We start from the raw sequence: 18,293 nt of genomic DNA, 5'->3' as shown, positions 1-18,293 counted from the left end.
ATTGTCATGCCGAAGAGAACACATGAACATGCCAGTACCTTCTCCTGGGAAATTAGCCCCGGAAGCCAATAATCTGCAAATGCATTACCTTAAAGAGTGTTTCCACAGAAAGGCTTGTACATGTTTCAGTTGATTTTTGCCACTGGTTTTGATGACATGTAAATCCTATTTCTCCACGAAAGTGCTGAGCACAGGGCTGGCTGCAGTTGGAAGTAGTGATGCAAGGTCCACGGCATTTCTCTGAAAAGGAAAAGAGAGAGGAGGAGGCCTAATTAGCATTGCTACACTCTGAGGGAGGCAGCTAACTCATTCTAGGGATTTGGGGGTTGCTTCCCAGAGGAGGTGACATTTAACAGTGTCCTCAGCACCAGCTACAGCTTACCAGGCAAATTGCAAAGCTAATGTCTAGACAGAGTGAACAGCATATGGACAGAAGGGATCACAGGTCATACAGAAAGACTAGTTCAGAGCTTCCAAGGGGAAGGTGGCAAGAGATGAGGATGGGAGAAAAGCAGGAGTGAAGGAATGAAGGACTTTGAATTCTGTGCTAATACAAGGGTTACCAGAAAGTGTGATTGGATTTGCTTTTGAAAGATAATTAACAATAGCATAGAGCAGAATGCAGTAAAATTTTTATAAAGGAACAGATAGAGTTGCCAGATATCATACACAAAGCCTAGTAAAATATTAACTTTATTTTCAGACACAGTTGATTCTCATCATTTGCAGTAGTTATGTTCGTGAAGTTGCTTCCACAAACACTGAATGAGGGGAAATCAAGACAGGTTCTTACAAGCTTTTCCTCACAACATTTTTATCAACTGATTAATAAATGAGCTCGTTTTGTGTGTGTTTCTATTTAAAGACATATTTATTTATGTTGTTGACTCATAACATTGAACTCGTGGCCAATAGCACCATAACTCACAGTAGCACATGAACAAAGCTTATCTAAGATTTGTATTTTCTCCTTAAGGCACATCACAGCCTTTACAGGAACACTAGACAGCACTTCAGAACTATACTCAGGGCCATTTTAAACAGTGAAATCACTCAAAAAAAGTACAAAATGAAAAAAATATATGGCATTATATACACCACCAAAATAACACTTGTTTGTAGTAGGACAGCTAGAACAAGAGGACAAAAAGCCACCTTGTTTGGCTGGGAACTTGCACTTTAGCTACCTTGATTATTTTTTTCTGTGAATGATCCAGAAAGCACTGTGACTAGTGACTTGGGGGTTACAAATAAGTTTCAATGAACAGAAGAATTTGCAAATACAGATTCCATGAATAACAGGAATCACTTGAAAATATTCAGTTAAACAATGGATAAGTAGTGTTCATATGACCCATGCAATACCATTCATTGTTTATCTAACATTTAAGTTTAATGAGGCATTTCATATTTTTATTTGCTAAATATGATAACTCTAGCCAGAATGTAAATATTTTCAGCATTGTAGGCTATGTGGTCTTTGTCATAACTACTTAACTGTGCCTTTGTGGCATGAAAGCAATCAAAGACAATACGTAAATAAATGGGCATGGCTGTGTTCCAATAAAACTTTATTTTTAAAACCCAGTGGCAGGCCTGCTTTGGGCCATGAGTAGAGTGGGTTGACTTGAGTCAGGGAGCCCAAGAATAAAGCTATTGAAGTATTCCTAGGAAGAATTGCCTTAGGATAGTAGTAATGGAAGGAAAAGAAGTAAATCATAATGAGAGCTAGTAAGGTGTTGCAGTCAATACCAAGTGGTGACTAATTGCCCATGAGTCAAGGGATGCATTCATATTATTGGCTTGGACAGCTCTGTGGATGAGTCCATTCATGGGGAAAGGAAACAACGAAGTTAGCCTTTTTCTTTACCACCTACCCACCGTACCCGGTTTTGTAAATTATTTGAGCTCAGTGCTTCTCAATTTCTTCATTCATACAGTTTGGAGGTGATGCCCATAGTCTTGTTACAAACATTGAATGAGATAGCATCCTGTTCAGCACTTCAATCATTATTGCCATAAATGTTCAATGAAGGTTAGCCATCTCTCTCCCTCTTTTCTCAACTCCACATCTATGTAGAGATGTATTTGTTGCTAAAAATATACATGGACATGTCTGTGCAGAATCCAATTATCCCTAGTATGGGGGGTGGCTAACTGTGTGATTTCACTATCTTACTAGTAATGATTATCTCCATTGTTTATCTCTGACTTCTTGAAAGCAACCAGTCTCACCAACACAATACCTATCTTACCTCATTTCAATAGATTCCTCAGCGCCAGAGTATTACGTACATTTAAGCATTCTGAAAATATCTTCACATGAAGGAAGGAATGCTGCCCTGTTCCCTCTTCTGTTTCTTGTTAGCTCATTAATTCAAATATATTTCCCTTTGGAGTTTTAAAGGGAACACTTGTCTTCTATTCTAGAACGCATGTGAATATTTGCCAATGTGGGTCATTGACTATGCCATGGATAATGGTCTAATTGTAAAAAAGTCTATCAATGCTGGTTAACAATGAGCACTGGTTGAAGACTGTTATTCTATTTGAAACCTTGTGGCCTGGAGACTTGCTCGGCAGTATCTGGGTCCTTCTTTACTCTGTCCAGTCTCCATATGGAAGAAGACTGTTCTGTAGACACATACCTTGTATCCTTCCAGTCTTGAGTTTCCCTTCAGGATGTTGAGGTTTATCTCCATCCTGTAAAACATAAATTCCCAAAGGTCCTCTTTATCATGGGACTCTCCTCTCTTATCTCAATTTAGAGGCTCCATGTGGATATGAAGAGAAAATGTGTTCAGGAATCGGAAGAAAACTGCACCAGGTCCATGTGTGATACTGCAGGAACTTGCAGACAGAAGCATAGAGATGAACACATATGGAAGACAAACTACCCTCTTGCCAGTGGTCACTTGGGCCTTGAGGGTCAGGTTAGTGTAGTGGATTGGGTACATATTTTGGAAAGTTTAAGTACCCAGGGGCAGAGGAGATGTAACAATTATAATGCTAAGCGGGTCTCTATCTGTATTAATTTTAACTGTGAAATGGAGCTAATCTGATCCACCAAATACCACACTATCCCCAGAAAGGAGGAAATGAGCAGATGCTAGGAATAATCATTAGGTGACAATAACAGAATCACAAACTCATTTGTAGCTAAAAAGGGCTATAAAAATGATCTAAAAGGAAAAAACTAGGCAAGCAGGTGGAGGAGCAGGGGCCTCCCCTCACCCGGCCCCACCAACTCACTAGGTAACTTCCAAACCATCCTGAACACCTACGGTTCTACCTGAGATTTAAAGAAAGAAGCTGGAACGCTACAGAGACAAGGGTTTGCGCTTCTAACAAGGTGGGAAGGCGGAAAAATAAAATAAAAAAGAATCCAGTGGGGGAGGGCCCCGGGAGGAGCCGGGCTAAGGGGGGGGGGGGGGCCGGGACAGGAGAGCCCGCCCCGGGAAGCGGGAACTTTAACAATCTGCACCGGACTCTTCCCGGAGGGAAAGGTGCTCAGCGGAGAACCCAGGCAGGACCGCAGGAGGGCGGTGGGGCCCCCAGTCTCCCGGGGTCACTAACAGAGGAGGTGCACCGTGGGGAGCGCCCCATACCCCGCCACAGAGCGCGGTAAAGGGCTGGAGCGCGGTAAAGGGCTGGAGTGCCCGGCGGGGCCTCGGGGAGAAGCTGGGGGTCCGGGGTGCTCCGGGCGAAGGGGGCTGTGCCCTGCTGCCTTCGGGGTCCACTGCCCCAGGAGCGATGCCAGCAGCGCAGGCCCCAAGCCCAGGGCACCGGGGGACACAGCCCAGGATCCTGTGGTCCCCCCGGGACAGGCGAGGCGGGGAGGGCCCAGGATGGTGAGGACGCTCCTGCCACAGGTGCCCCGGAGCTGTGCAGGTGAGCACCCCCGCCCCGGAGCATCAAGGCCACTGTGGACGGGGAGCTGCGGTGGTTACTGCGGGAGCTAACTCCAGGGCTGGAGGGCTGGCCGCCACCAGTGGGGTTGTTCCTCCTGGTGTCACCCTGTGCCTGGGAGGGTCAGGGCTGACAGGGGACATGGGCCTCATGGGGTAAACAGCTCCCACTGAGCCCGGCACCCGGTGGGGGGGCGGGGTAGCTCCCCCAGGTGCACACACCTGAGAGTCAGCACAGCAGCCCCTCCCCCAGAAGACCAGCGGGAAGAGCAAGTTCTTGAACCAGCAGCACAGGACAGCTCCAGGGGAAGTCGAGGGATTTATAGTATATAGAACTAGAGGGTATGCCCCCCCTCTCCCTCTTTTTCCAGTACAACTCGGTTTTATATCAGACTAAAATTTTCCAATATTTTTTCTCTTCCCACCTTAACTACAATATTTTACCACCTCTTCAGTTTTAAGTTTCTTCCTTTTTGACTTTCATATTTCTACAATTACAGGTCCTAGATATATTTTCCATGTCTAGATTTCCTTGAACATACTCAATATAATTTTGGGAGATACATGAGATATGTTTTTTGTTTTGTGTTTATTTCTCTGCCTCATTTTGTTTTACAATGGTGGAAGTTAATATGTTCTAAAACATGACCAGCATGCACCCAGACCAAGTGGTATACAGTGCTGGTTCATTCTGTAAGATTATATTCTCTCTTCTTTCACATTCTGTCCCCCTCTTTTTTTTTTTAAGATTTTATTTATTTGAGACAGAGAGAGAGAGGCAGAGACACAGGTAGAAGGAGAAGCAGGCTCCATGCAAGGAGCCGGATATGGGAAGTGATCCTGGGTCTCCAGGATAATGCCCTGGGCTGAAGGCGGTGATAAACAGCTGAGCCACCCTGGCTGCCCCTGTCCCCCTCTTTTATCTCATTTAGGTTTTGGTGGTCAGTGTTGGGACTTTCTATAAGTATTTCTGGTTTATATAAATTTGGGACTGAGCATCTTCTAACATACAGAACTTAATACACTCAGAACCAAGAGGATCACCCTCTAGGACCCCTCAGGTAGACTACATTCTCCCTCCACTACAACTTCATCACCATCACTGTCTCCCAGTACTCCCTCCTTTTTTTCTTCTCTTTTTTTTCTTCTTTACTCTTGCTTTTTTTCTCTTTTTTCTTCTTCTTTGGGATTCTTGGCCTCTTATTTTTTACTACTTTGTTTTAAAATTTGTTTTTCACTTTAGTGGTTCTTTTGTTTTATTTTGTTCTGATCTTTGTTTTCATTTTCTGGTCTCTGACCTTGTCAGAATCATCTAGGGTGAAATTTACTTAGGTTGTGTTTGATATTCTTGACTCAGCCCACTCATACAACCACTCTGCACTGAGCAAAAGGACTAGAAGGAAGAACTTGCCACAAAAGAAAGAATCAAAAACAGCACTCTCTGCCACAGTTACAAAATATGGATTATAATTCAATGTCAGAAAGCCAATTCAGAAGCACAATTATAAAGCTACTGGTGGCTCTGGAAAAAAGCATAAAGGATTCAAGAGACTTCATGATGGCAGAATTTAGATCTAATCAGGCCAAAATTAAAAAACAATGAAATGAGATGCAATCCAAACTGAAGGTCTTAATGATGAGGGTTAATGAGGTGGAAGAAAGAGTGAGAAACATAGAAGACAAGTTGATGGCAAGGAAGGAAGCTGAGGAAAAAGGAGAAAAACAATGAAAAGACCATGAGGAAAGGTTAAGGGAAATAAATGATAGCCTCAGAAGGAAAAATCTACGTAAAATTGGGGTTCCAGAAAACGCTAAGAGGGACAGAGAGCCAGAAAGCATATTTGAACAAATCATAGCTGAGAACTTCCCTAATTTGGGGAGGGAAACAGGCATTCAGATCAAGGAGACAGAGAGGTCCCCCCTCTAAATCAATAAAAACCATTCAACACCTCAACATTTAATAGTGAGACTTGCAAATTCCAAAGATAAAGAGAAAACCCTTAAAGCAGTGAGAGACAAGAGATTCCTAACTTATATGGGGAGAAATATCAGATTAACAGCAAACCTCTCCACAGAGACCTGGCAGGCCAGAAAGGGTTGGCAAGATATATTCAGGGTCCTAAATGAGAAGAACATGCAGCCAAGAATACTCTATCCAACAAGGCTCTCATTCAGAATAGAAGGAGGGATAAAGAGCTTCCAGGATAGCCAGAAACTGAAAGAATATGTGACCACAAAACAAGCTCTGCAAAAAATATTAAGGGGGTTCCTGAAGAAGAAAGAGGAAGCCCAAAGAAACAATCCACAAAAACAGGGACCGAATAGGTATTATAATGACACTAAATTCATATCTTTCAGTAGTTACTCTGAATGTGAATGGGCTGAATGATCCCATCAAAAGATGCAGGATTTTGGACTGGATAAAAAAGCAAGACCCATCTATTTGCTGTCAACAAGAGACTCATTTTAGACCTAAGGACACCTCCAGCCTGAAAATGAAAGGTTGGAGAACTATTTACCATTCAAATGGTCCTCAAAAGAAAGCTGGGGTAGCAATCCTCATATTAGATAAATTAAAGTTTATCCCAAAGACTCTAGTAAGAGATGAAAAGGGACACCATATCATACTTAAAGAATCTACCCAACAAGAAAACCTAACAATCGTGAATATTTATGCCCCTAATGTGGGAGCTGCCAAGTATATCAATCAATTAATAATGAAAGTAAAGAGATACTTAGATAATAACACACTAATAGTAGGAGACTTCAACACGGCACTTTCTGCAAATGACAGATATTCTAAGCACAACATCACCAAAGAAACAAGGGCTTTAAATGATAGACTGGACCAGATGGATTTCACGATATATACAGAACCTTCCATCTGAATGCAACCAAATACACATTATTTTCAAGAACACATGGAACTTTCTCCAGAATGGACCACATACAGGGTCACAAATCAGGTCTCAACCATTACCAAAAGATTGGCATTGTCCCCTGCATATTTGCAGATCACAATGCTTTGAAACTAGAACTCAATCACAAGAAGAAATTTGGAAGAAACTCAAACACGTGGAGGTTAAAGAGCACTCTACTAAAAGATAAATAGTTCAACCAGGAAATTAGAGAAGAATTAAAAAGATTCATGGAAACTAATGAAAATGAAAATACAACCATTTAAAATCTTTGGGATACAGCCAAAGCAGTCCTAAGAGGGAAATAGATAGCAATACAAGCTTCCCTCAAAAAAAAAAAAAAAAAGGAAAAACTCAAATACACAAGCTAACCTCACACCTAAAGGAACTAGAGAAGGACAAGCAAATAAAAACTACACCAAGCAGAGGAGAGTTAATAAGATTAGAGCAGAACTCAATGAAATAGAGACCAGACTGTAGAACAGATCAACAAAACCAGGAGTTGGCTCTTTGAAAGAATTAATAAGATAGATAAACCATTAGCCAGCCTCATTAGAAAGAAAAAAGACTCAAATTAATAAAATCATGAATGTAAGAGGAGAGATCACAACCAATACCAAGGAAATACAAACGATTTTAAAAACATATTATGAGCAGCTATATGCCAGTAAATTAGGCAATCTAGAAGAAATGGACCCATTTCTAGAAAACCACAAATTACCAAAACTGGAACAGGAAGAAATAGAAAACATGAACAGGCCAATGACCAGGGAGGAAATTGAGGCAGTCGTCAAAAACCTCCCAAACACAAAAGTTCAGGGCCAGATGGCTTCCCAGGGGAATTCTATCAAACATTTAAAGAAGAAACAATACCTATTCTACTAAAGCTGTTCCAAAAGATAGAAAGGGATGGAATACTTCCATACTGGTTTTATGAGGCCAGCATCACCTTAATCCCAAAACCAAAGACCTCACCAAAAAGGAGAATTATAGACCAATATCCCTGATAAACACAGATGCAAAAATTCTCAACACAATACTAGCCAATAGGATCCAATAGTACATTAAGAAGATTATTCACCATGACCAAGTGGGATTTATCCCCAGGACACAAGGTTGGTTCGACACTCATAAAACAATCCTTGTGATAGATCATATCAACAAGAGAAAAAACAAGAACCATATGATCCTCTCAATAGATGCAGAGAAAGCATTGGACAAAATACAGCATCCATTCCTCTTTTTTAAAGATTTATTTATTTATTTATTCAGAGAGAGAGAGAGGGAGAAAGGCAGAAGGAGAAGCAGGCTCCACGCAGGAAGCCCCATGTGGGATTCGATCCCAGGTCTCCAGGATCACACCTGGGCTACGGGCAGTGCTAAATCGCTGCACCACCAGGGCCCTACGGCATCCATTCCTGATCAAAACTCTTCAGAGTGTAGGTATAGAGGGAACATTCCTCATATCTTAAAAGCCATCTATGAAAAGCCCACAGCAAATATCATTCTCAATGGGGAAAACCTGAGAGCCTTTCCCCTAAGATCAGGAACACGACAGGGATGTCCACTCTCACCACTACTATTCAACGTAGTACTAGAACTCCTACCCACAGCAGTCAGACAACAAAAAGAAATAAAAGGCATTCAAATTGGCAAAGAGGAAGTCAAACTCTCCCTCTTTGCAGATGACATGATACTGTACATAGAAAACCCAAAAGACTCCACCCCAAGATTGCTAGAACTCATACAGCAATTCAGCAATGTGGCAGGATACAAAATCAATGCCCAGAAATCAGTGGCATTTCTATACGCTAACAATGAGACTGAAGAAAGAGAAATTAAGAAGTCAGTCCCATTTACAATTGCACCCAAAAGCATAAGATACCTAGGAATAAACCTAACCAAAGAGATAATGGATCTATACCCTAAGAACTACACAACACTTTTTAAAGAAATTGAGGAAGATACAAAGAGATGGAAAAATATTCCATGCTCATGGATTGGAAGAATTCATATTATGAAAATGTCTATGCTACCCAGGACAATTCACATTCAGTGCAATCCCTATCAAAATACCATGGACTTTCTTCACAGAGTTGGAACAAATAATCTTAAGATTTGTGTGGAGTCAGAAAAGACCCCAAATAGCCAGAGGAATATTGAAAAAGAAAACCATAGCTGGGAGCATCACAATGCCAGATTTTGAGTTGTACTACAAAGCTGTGATCATCAAGACAGTGTGGTACTGGCACAAAAACAGACACATAGATCAATAGAACAGAGTAGAGAACCCAGAAGTGGACACTCAATTCTATGGTCAACTAATATTCAACAAAGCAGGAAAGAACATCCCCTGGAAAAAGGACAGTCTATTCAATAAATTGTGTTGGGGAAATTGGACAGCCACATGTAGAAGAATTAAACTAGGCCATTCTCTCACACCATACACAAAGATAAACTCAAAATGGTTGAAAAATCTAAATGTGAGACAAGAATCAATCAAAATCCTAGTGGAGAACACAGGCAACACCCTTTTTGAACTTGACCACAGCAACTTCTTCAAGATATATCTATGAAGGCAAGTGAAACAAAAGCAAAAATGAACTATTGGGACTTCATCAAGATAAAAAGCTTCTGCACACAAAAGAAACAATCAACAAAACTAAAAGACAACGTACAGGATGGGAGAAGATATTTGCAAATGACATATCAGATAAAGGGCTAGTATCCAAGATCTATAAAGAACTTACTAAACTCAACAGCAAAGAAACAAACAGTCCAATCATGAAATGGGCAAAAGACATAAACATAAATTTCACCAAAGAAGACCTACACGTGGCCAATAAGCTCATGAGAAAATGCTCCACATCACTGACCATCAGGGAAATACAAATCAAAACCATAATGAGATACCACCTCACACCTGTAAGAATAGTGAAAATTAACAAGACAGAAAACAACAAATGTTGGAGAGGATGTGGAGAAAGGGGAACCCTCTTGCACTGTTGGTGGGAATGTGAACTGGTGCAGCCACTCTGGAAAACTGTGTGGAGGTTCCTCAAAGAGTTAAAAATAGAACTGCACTGCGACCCAGCAATTGCACTGCTGGGGATTTACACCAGAGATACAGATGCAGTGAAATGCCAGGACACCTGCACCCCGATGTTTATAGCAGCAATGTCCACAATAGCCAAACTGTGGAAGGAGCCTCGGTGTCCATCGAAAGGTGAATGGATAAAGAAGATGTGGTCTATGTATACAATGGAATATTACTCAGCCATTAGAAATGACAAATACCCACCATTTGCTTCAACATGGATGGAACTAGAGGGTATTATGCTGAGTGAAATAAGTCAATTGGAGAAGGATGGTCACTCATATGGGGAATATAAAAAATAGTGAAAGGGATTATAGAGGAAAGGAGAGAAAATGAATGGGAAATATCAGAGAGGGAAAGAGAACATGAGAGACTCCTAACACTGAGAAATGAACAAAGGATGGTGGAAGGGGAGATGGAGTGACTGGTGACAGGCACTGAGGGGGCACTTGACAGGATGAGCACTGGGTGTTATGCTATATGTTGGCAAATGAACTCCAATAAAAAATATACAAAAATAAAATAAATAAAAATAAATGAACAAAACACCCTATGTTATAGATAAGGAAATTAAGATTCAAAGAAGCAAAACAACTTGTGCAACTAATGAGAAGCAAAGTTAAGGTCTGGGGTTGAATTGCTAGCTGCCAGGCTAGTACTTCCTCCTCCCAACAGCTGCCTATCTACATATTTTGTGGCTTGCAAAGTGATTTTTCAACTATATTATTACATTTGTTGCACCCTGCAAATGTACTGTTACAAGGCCCAGCCACCTCTCAATTTGTCTTTGTTCCCTTAAAAAAAAAAAACTATCAGCAGGAGTAAAATTGTAGTCATTTGAAAATTTATTTAAGATTATGTTATTTATAATAAATTTAGCCATCTAGGAGAACAGACAGATTTCTCATGGGACCACCTAAAAACGGATCAAACTTACCTTTATGTGCATCTTGGATCTATAGTGAGAACATTCTGTGGCCAGAAATAACATTAAACAGCAAATCATGGTTGCTTGGGACTTCATTTTCATACATTAGGATCTTCACCTGCAATACAGAATGAAACTAAATCCAGGTGGAGGTGATAAGGCCAAACAATACAAAACTTAGCCAACTCGGGACACCTGGGTGGTTCAGTGGTTGAGAGTCTGCCTTTGACTCAGGGCCTGATCCTGGGGCCTGGGATCAAGTACTGCATTGGGTTCCTGTGGAGAGCCTGCTTCTCCCTCTGCCTGTGTCTCTCTCTCTCTCTCTCTCTCTCTCTCTCTCTCTCTCTCTCATGAATAATAATTTTAAAAAAACCCTTAGCCAACTAACCAACCACTTGGTGACCCTACTGAGTACTCTGAGATATCCACACCAAAATATCCTGCTCCAAGAAAGGACACCAACATCTACTTTCAGGCCAGCTAACATGTAAAAAAGAAAAAAAGAAAGAAAGAAAAGCCTTTCTCTCAACTGTTAACTTGTCTGCAAAAAATAGACAGGAATGATGGAACCACCAAGAAAGATGTATGTTCACCAAAGCATCATTTCTGATTGTTTAATCCACAATTTTCTGTAATAATAACATTTATCAAGCACTTTTATTTGTCAATCACTGTTCTGAGCATTTTCTTTGCATTAACTCATTTAATCAGATGACATAAGACAGTATTACATCTTCATTTTATCAGTGGAGAAGCTAAGGTATGAAGTGTGGAGCAACTGTGAGCTAAGGTCACTCAAATAAAAAGTGGGGAGCCGGAAGTTCAACCCAGATGGTACAGCTGGAAAGCCAAGCTCTAGAGTGGGATTTCTCAGTAATGGTATTATTGGCATTTGGGGCTGGATTCTTTGTTGTTGGGTGTTGTCCTGTGAGTTGTAGGATGTATAGTAACAACTCTGGCCTCTATACATGAGGTGCCAGGAACAGCCTCCTCCCCAGTTGTGACAGCCAAAAATGTCTCCAGACATTGCCAAATGTGCCCTGGGAGATAAAATTGCCCCCAGTTGAGAACTCCTGTTCTACAGTATATGTCTTTCTAGGCATATGGAGTCAAGCAACTTGAATATACACTATTGTCTGTTACTGGAGCAAGCACTGAGACTCTCTCTTATGGATGGATCAACTATTATACAGAGAAATTAGAAGCCTGAGAAGATCACTTTCTATTCTTCGGCCATATCTCTGTTTCTTGCCTTTTTATTTTTTTAATATATAATTGACTTGTAACATTATATTAGTTGCAAGTGTACAACATAATGATTCAATATTTATGTTTTTGTGAAACTGTAAGTCTAGTTAACATCTGTCACAACACATAGTTACATTTTTTTTCTTTTGATAAAGCCTTTTTCTTGATAGTTCTACCTTTCAAAGACAAATCTCCAAGAAAGCATCTTTACAACAGTTGGAATTAATCAACATCATCATTCTCATCACCACCATTCTTTTCTTATAGGATAGTACAAACTAAGACCATTTATTGGAAACAAAGCTCCTTAGAATGATTTCCCTGGTAGTACAGATGCAGCAAAGTGAAAATGTCATGGATTTCAGAGGCAGCATAAGCTAAGTTATTAATCATATTTACACTATTGATGAACTGTTTAACCTTTGCTTAGCCTGTTTTCTTTCTCATCCATTTCAAAAAATGTGACATGATTACATTTGTACCAACCACCGTTGATTGGGTGCCTCCTATTTGCCAGGAACTGTGCCAGATGCTGGGGGTAGAGAAATAAAGGGTGCTGTCATTTCCAGTAGGGAATGCTGACAAATCAAACCAATAGTGAGAAGAGAGATCATCTATGTACTGTGTCTAGTCAACAAGGCCAAGCAGAAACTGAGCCTCAGCAAACGTAAATTCCTTGATGGAGGTGAACTGACTCTTATCCATCTAGGCTCACCAGGCAATCTGTGGCCAGGGAGCAAACAAAACTCACTGATCAGGGATCAAGCCCTTCCTGAGTGGACTCAAGACTAATATGGACTGTCACAACTCCAGTGAGCCTTCGCATAAGATGACGCGGCACATCACCTACAGGAAGGCTTCCAGATTGTCTTTGAGCTTAAAATTCTTCAAGTTCCTAACCAATGAACAGGGGAGGAAGTGTTTTTTACTTACACTATCATCTTGCAGAGCAAGTCTGAGCAAGGGAAAGGGAACATGGAAGAATGACGGGCAAAGTGTGGTAATGGATTTGCATAGTTGTTGGGATATGTATGTGGAATTTAAGATCTTACAAGAGTGGGTGGAAAGTAGGTCTCACATGTGTGGCAAATTGGTGGATGGGCACACTAAGCAAGTTGCAATATTAATATTATTTAAGATAGGGGTCCCTGGGTGGTGCAACGGTTTGGCGCCTGCCTTTAGCCCAGGGTGTGATCCTGGAGACCCAGGATCGAATCCCACATCGGGCTCCCGGTGCATGGAGCCTGCTTCTCCCTCTGCCTGTGTCTCTGCCCCTCTCTCTCTCTCTCTCTGTGACTATCATAAATAAATAAAAATTTAAAAAATATATTATTTAAGATAGATTTTTAACCATCATTGCAAAAGGAAAAACCAGAAAAACCAGTGTAAGTTGTCTTAGAAGTATCCATGTGTTTCACATATACTTTCAAAGTGACTTTCAAAGTGTTCTATCCTGACACAATAATAAAAAAGATCTTACATCATGACTCATTGTGTACAGACATATATATGTGTGTATATAGGAATCCATACATAAAATTGGAAAATTATGTAATTTTTATATTTCAAAAACCTTTATGTATTACTTATCCTTCTCATCTATAAGCAAGGCTGTCTGCTACATCCACGATTTTTATCTTGCATTCCACTCTATCTGACATCCTTTTAGCAATTGGTTGCCACCTACTAAATTGAATCTACAACCCTCTAATGGATTGTAACCTGCAATTTGAGAAATAGAAATACAGACTGGAAGATTCATTTTCATTATCAAGTCAAAAATCATTCACTTCTGCCACTGAAGTGGTCCCTTTGGTCCCTTCTCTTTACTATTTTTCACAATTCTATTGAAATCTTCTTCCCACGCTATATGCATCAGGGAAAAAAGATACCTGCATTCAGAGCCAAATAATAGGACTGATGCTGAGGGTAAATGCAATTCTCTTCCACTTAGAGAGCAATGGTTTGAAATGCACAGTGAAATGGGTGAAGATGAGCCAACAGGAAGCCACTTATAAGTAATAATGCCTGCTATCTAAGGCTTCAGAAGGAGATCTTTTACTGTCCACAGTCTTCAATATAAGAACTTTATTTAAAGCTAATCTTGTTGAACGAAAGTCAGGCATTTGGCACAGTGACATAATGTGTTGTGATGTGATGTGATGTGATGTGATGTGTTGTGATGATGTGATTTAGGAAGTCCAAGCCATTTTCCTGAGCAGTGCTAAGTCCTCTATAAGTCCACAGGTCCTGAAAGTGTTCAGGGAGTAAAGGTTTCAATAGTTATGGCATTTTCTGTAGATCATTATGCTCTTTGTGGAACATTATGAAATAATGACACATTATTTTTTTCTAAGAAAAAATTTACTAGCAGATAATTTATATGTAGTATGAAATCATAAGCAGGATCACAAGAAACATAGACTTTGAACTGAGCACAATTAGTTGTTTGGAAAGTTTGGGTTAATTAATTTGCTATTTCATCATTCATGTTCTTATAGTCTGGTGTATGTAACCCATCTACCATTTTCTATAATAATTATATGGTAAAGTTCCTTTAATTATTACAAGTGGGAAGGAGGTGATGTTTAATAATGTTACCCAAGAGGAGGCACAGCATTCTTATTTTTGCCTACTTTGATTGGCAGAGATGGGTCAGATTGAGAAATGTTTCAAGGTAGCCCAAATGGGTGTTTCTCTTCTCAGCAGAAAGAGTAGAACGGAATCTGTCCCATCATAATATAGATAGCTGAAGCCAAAATCCAGAGTGTTCTTCAGAGCACACAATAAGCCAGAGCTTAAGAGCTCTGAAATGGGGAATTAAAATATAAAAAGAAGTACATCCAGCATAATTCATGATCAGAGGCTGATATTTTACAGAACAGAATGAAAGAAACATACTTAGATTGACCATTGATAAAGATTTAATAATTAAAGTGAACTTTCAGCTTTGCATAATGCTGAACTGAAAATTTTCTGCAAATATAAAGTATGTTTGGATGCTTGGGTAGCTCAGTCAGTTAAGCGTCTGACTCTTGATTTCAGCTCAGGTCATGATCTCATGGGGTTATGAGATCGAGCCCCAAGTTGGGCTCTGCACTGGGCATGGAGACTGCTTAAGATTATCTCCCTTTCCCTTTGTTCCTCCCATCTCTCTCCTTCTCTAAATATATATATATATGTGTAAATATATATATATATATGTGTGTGTGTGTGTGTATATATATATATATATGTATGTATATATATTGCAGAAGAGTTGTATACCAGCACCACCGCCCCCAGCACCTCACATATATCTGTATGCATAGCAAGTTTCTGGGAATCCTTGTGGTAAAAACACTGTCTCACTCTGGTTATACAAAATTTACTTTATCATCCAAAGTGCTCTGGGGGGATTTAAGGCTACTGTTCAAGGACCATATGTCATCTTGGAACACATTAATTTATCAGACTCAGGTTCCACAAGCATTTGTTGGTCACCTACCACATGCTAGGCCCTATGCTAATACCTTCATAGGAGGTCACTCACTGTGACCCAAAGTATCGCATCAGAGAATAACAGAGCTGGCCTTAGTGTATCCTGAAAGGAGGCTATGGATAGGTCATCTTTAACAGTGAAAAGAGTCCGAATTATCCTGACACCTGATGCTCTGGGTGGAGAGGTGAGGAAAGGCAGGCATGTGTGGGATGACAATCAGATGTTCAGGATAATCACAGGAAAAGGAAGGCAGGCTCAGAAATGCAGAATTTAAAAGAGGAAGAGAAAACCACATGCAAAACTCAGTGCCTGAGGCTTCTGTGGTAATTAAGTAAATAGATATCTAACATTTACAAAGAAATAAGTCCTGTATCTTGTTCCCAAAGTGCCCAAAAGATGGCCTATTTCAGGGATAAAAACAACAAGCAACTGGAATTGGCAGCTTCTCAGGTACTAAAAAAGTAGCATCCCAAATCCCTCCTCCCTGCTTCCACAACCTTCTTTTCTCTCTCTGTGCCTCCTCATAAGTGTAAATTGCCCACTACCACCCACTTTTGTCTTTCACTTGATAATAAATAGCAATTTAGGCTACTGAATGGAAGCCAGACTCTCTACTCTAACAGAGTGATTACTTTAGAGAGAGAAAGAGAGAGAGAAAATCACCTTTGCTGGACCCCTGAGTGTGAGAGGACAATGTAGCTAGACTGAAGGGTCCCAGAGGTAATGTGGCTCAGGATGTCCCTCCCCGGGGAATTCTCAGCAATGGCTGCCTCCTGGACCACTGCCTGTGCTCTAAGCCCTGATGACAAGGGGTCAACAGAACACAAGACTTAGTGCTCCCAGGCCCAAGATTGAGAAAAATTAGCCCGCACCCAGCAGAACAGACCAAAACAAACAAACAAACAAACAAACAAAAAATCAGGTTGTTATTAGGAGGTGAACAAGAAGGGAAATTTCTCTGTCCCCAGTATCCAGCAGAGTGTAAGATGCATAGTAGCTACCCAGTCAGCGTGTGTTAGATAAATGAATGAATATGTGAATGGCTCCCACAGAGAATGAATAAATGAGTGGCCCCCACAGAGAAAATTTCTGAAGTTTTTAAAATCACAAGGCAACTTCTCTTAGAGGGGAAGGGGAGCATATGTACAGCTCTAGATCATTTTGGAACCTGGTGACTTAAGTAGACATGCCCCCAGCCTTCCTCTTTGTTATACTACCTGGATCCCATGTGCAAAAGGATTGTGAGGTCCCACTTAGGTGCAGCAAGACACAACGCCATGCCAGATTAATGATGTCTGCCCCAGGCATGGCAGTGCAAGTATCCTTTCTGCCCTGTCTCCATGGTCAGAACACACAAAACACTCTCTTGGACAGCCTTAGAAGACCCCACCTGTTCTCAAACACCATCTCCTATTTGTCCCACCCTCCTTGTACTAAGAGCTGAGTTTCTGAATGAATTGAAATTAAGAAGTACAATCAGTCTGCCTGTGTCCTAGAGCTTGTTTTTGATCTGCACTAGAATGGGGTTGTAGGATATGACTCATGGAACTGAGGCGCTCCCCACCTGCCTGGACATGCTGTGCGAGGGCTAGCATCAAGGACTCTCAAAGCAAACTTTAAAAAGGCACAGCCTGGGAACAGTGACCACTGTCAGTCAGGAAGTAATACATGGAAATCCATGATCTCTCAGACCCCTCCACACTGAACACCCCAAGGTAAGCTGGACGGGACGTTTGCAAACAAAGTGGACATTTCCCCAAAGTGTTCCCCTCCATGGACTTCACCACAACACAAGAAGAAGGGCCTACTCTATTTGTTGGGTAACCTTCTAGGCAGCAAGTCACCTCACACTTGTTGACCAATCCCTTTGATGGGAAGGACCAGTTCAGAGAGGTTAACTGAGGGTGAGTCTGCTGACCCACATGTTGGGGTGTGTGTCTGTTTTTTTCCCCTCATCTGAATTTCATAACCGTACACTCCATCTACTCTGCTGGTATAATTAGAGCACTGATTATAGAGTCAGATGGCTGAACACGTTGTTTGCGTGTTCTTGGCCTCAGTAACAGAATGGATTCAGTCACTCTTACCAGTTTTCCCTTGCCATGGAGGAGCTGTTTCATAAAGAGCCTTGGGGGAAAGAAAGATATAAAAGATCTATTAGAATCAGAAGCATCTTATCCTGGGCTATTTTAGATGGCTTCCAGCCAATCTCTTTGTAGCTCAGTATCATTTCTGAGAATTGCAGTGTGGTTCAAATACTGTTATGTTTGAAGAATCACATGATTTCAGAGCTGGAAGGTATCTAGCCTTCCTCTCACCAACTATCTTGAAACTTAGAGGATTTTAAAGTAATTGATAAACCAGGCAATTGCTTGGCTCCATGAAGAAAGCTCACTGGAGCCCTGACACAAATAAAAAATAGTACCTTATGACGCACATTTGAAAGGCTACAATTGTCCTCAGAGTACAAGGAATATAGGTCATTAAATGGTGTACAGTAGACCACTCAAAACAAGGGTAGATGCCTTTGCAAAAAGGTTTGGCAGTAACTGGAGGAAATGTTTCCTTTTAAGATGATATAAAGACATCTTTGCCAGCTCCACTATAAGAAGGAACTATTAAATAATACATTATAAAAATATGGATATATGACTTTGCATTCAGCCTAAAAGAAGGGAATTGAAAGCTGATTTGCTTATCCACTTTATCAATC

The 18,293-nt window shown here is 40.8% G+C and overlaps 1 protein-coding gene across 2 annotated transcripts in view; it reads right to left on the bottom strand.

The window, feature by feature from the left end:
* The window catches only part of LOC112914220 (adhesion G protein-coupled receptor F4), a 31,426-nt gene that overhangs the window by 12,591 nt on the left and 542 nt on the right, over positions 1-18,293 (bottom strand). The window contains exons 2-5 of one of the 2 annotated variants that reach the window (XM_072733650.1): positions 17,668-17,707; positions 10,861-10,969; positions 2,649-2,703; positions 89-240 (exon numbers count right to left, since the gene is read on the bottom strand). In XM_072733650.1, the coding sequence (XP_072589751.1) occupies positions 89-240; positions 2,649-2,703; positions 10,861-10,953 (300 nt within the window). In that variant the 5' untranslated portion in view covers positions 10,954-10,969; positions 17,668-17,707. The remainder of the gene's footprint in view (positions 1-88; positions 241-2,648; positions 2,704-10,860; positions 10,970-17,667; positions 17,708-18,293) is intronic. The other variant, XM_025991215.2, reaches the window with a different exon arrangement.

This window comes from Vulpes vulpes, chromosome 1 (assembly GCF_048418805.1).
Source record: "Vulpes vulpes isolate BD-2025 chromosome 1, VulVul3, whole genome shotgun sequence".
Lineage (NCBI taxonomy): Eukaryota > Metazoa > Chordata > Mammalia > Carnivora > Canidae > Vulpes > Vulpes vulpes.
Note: the sequence above shows the minus strand (reverse complement) of the source record. Positions and strands in the feature narration are given on the sequence as shown.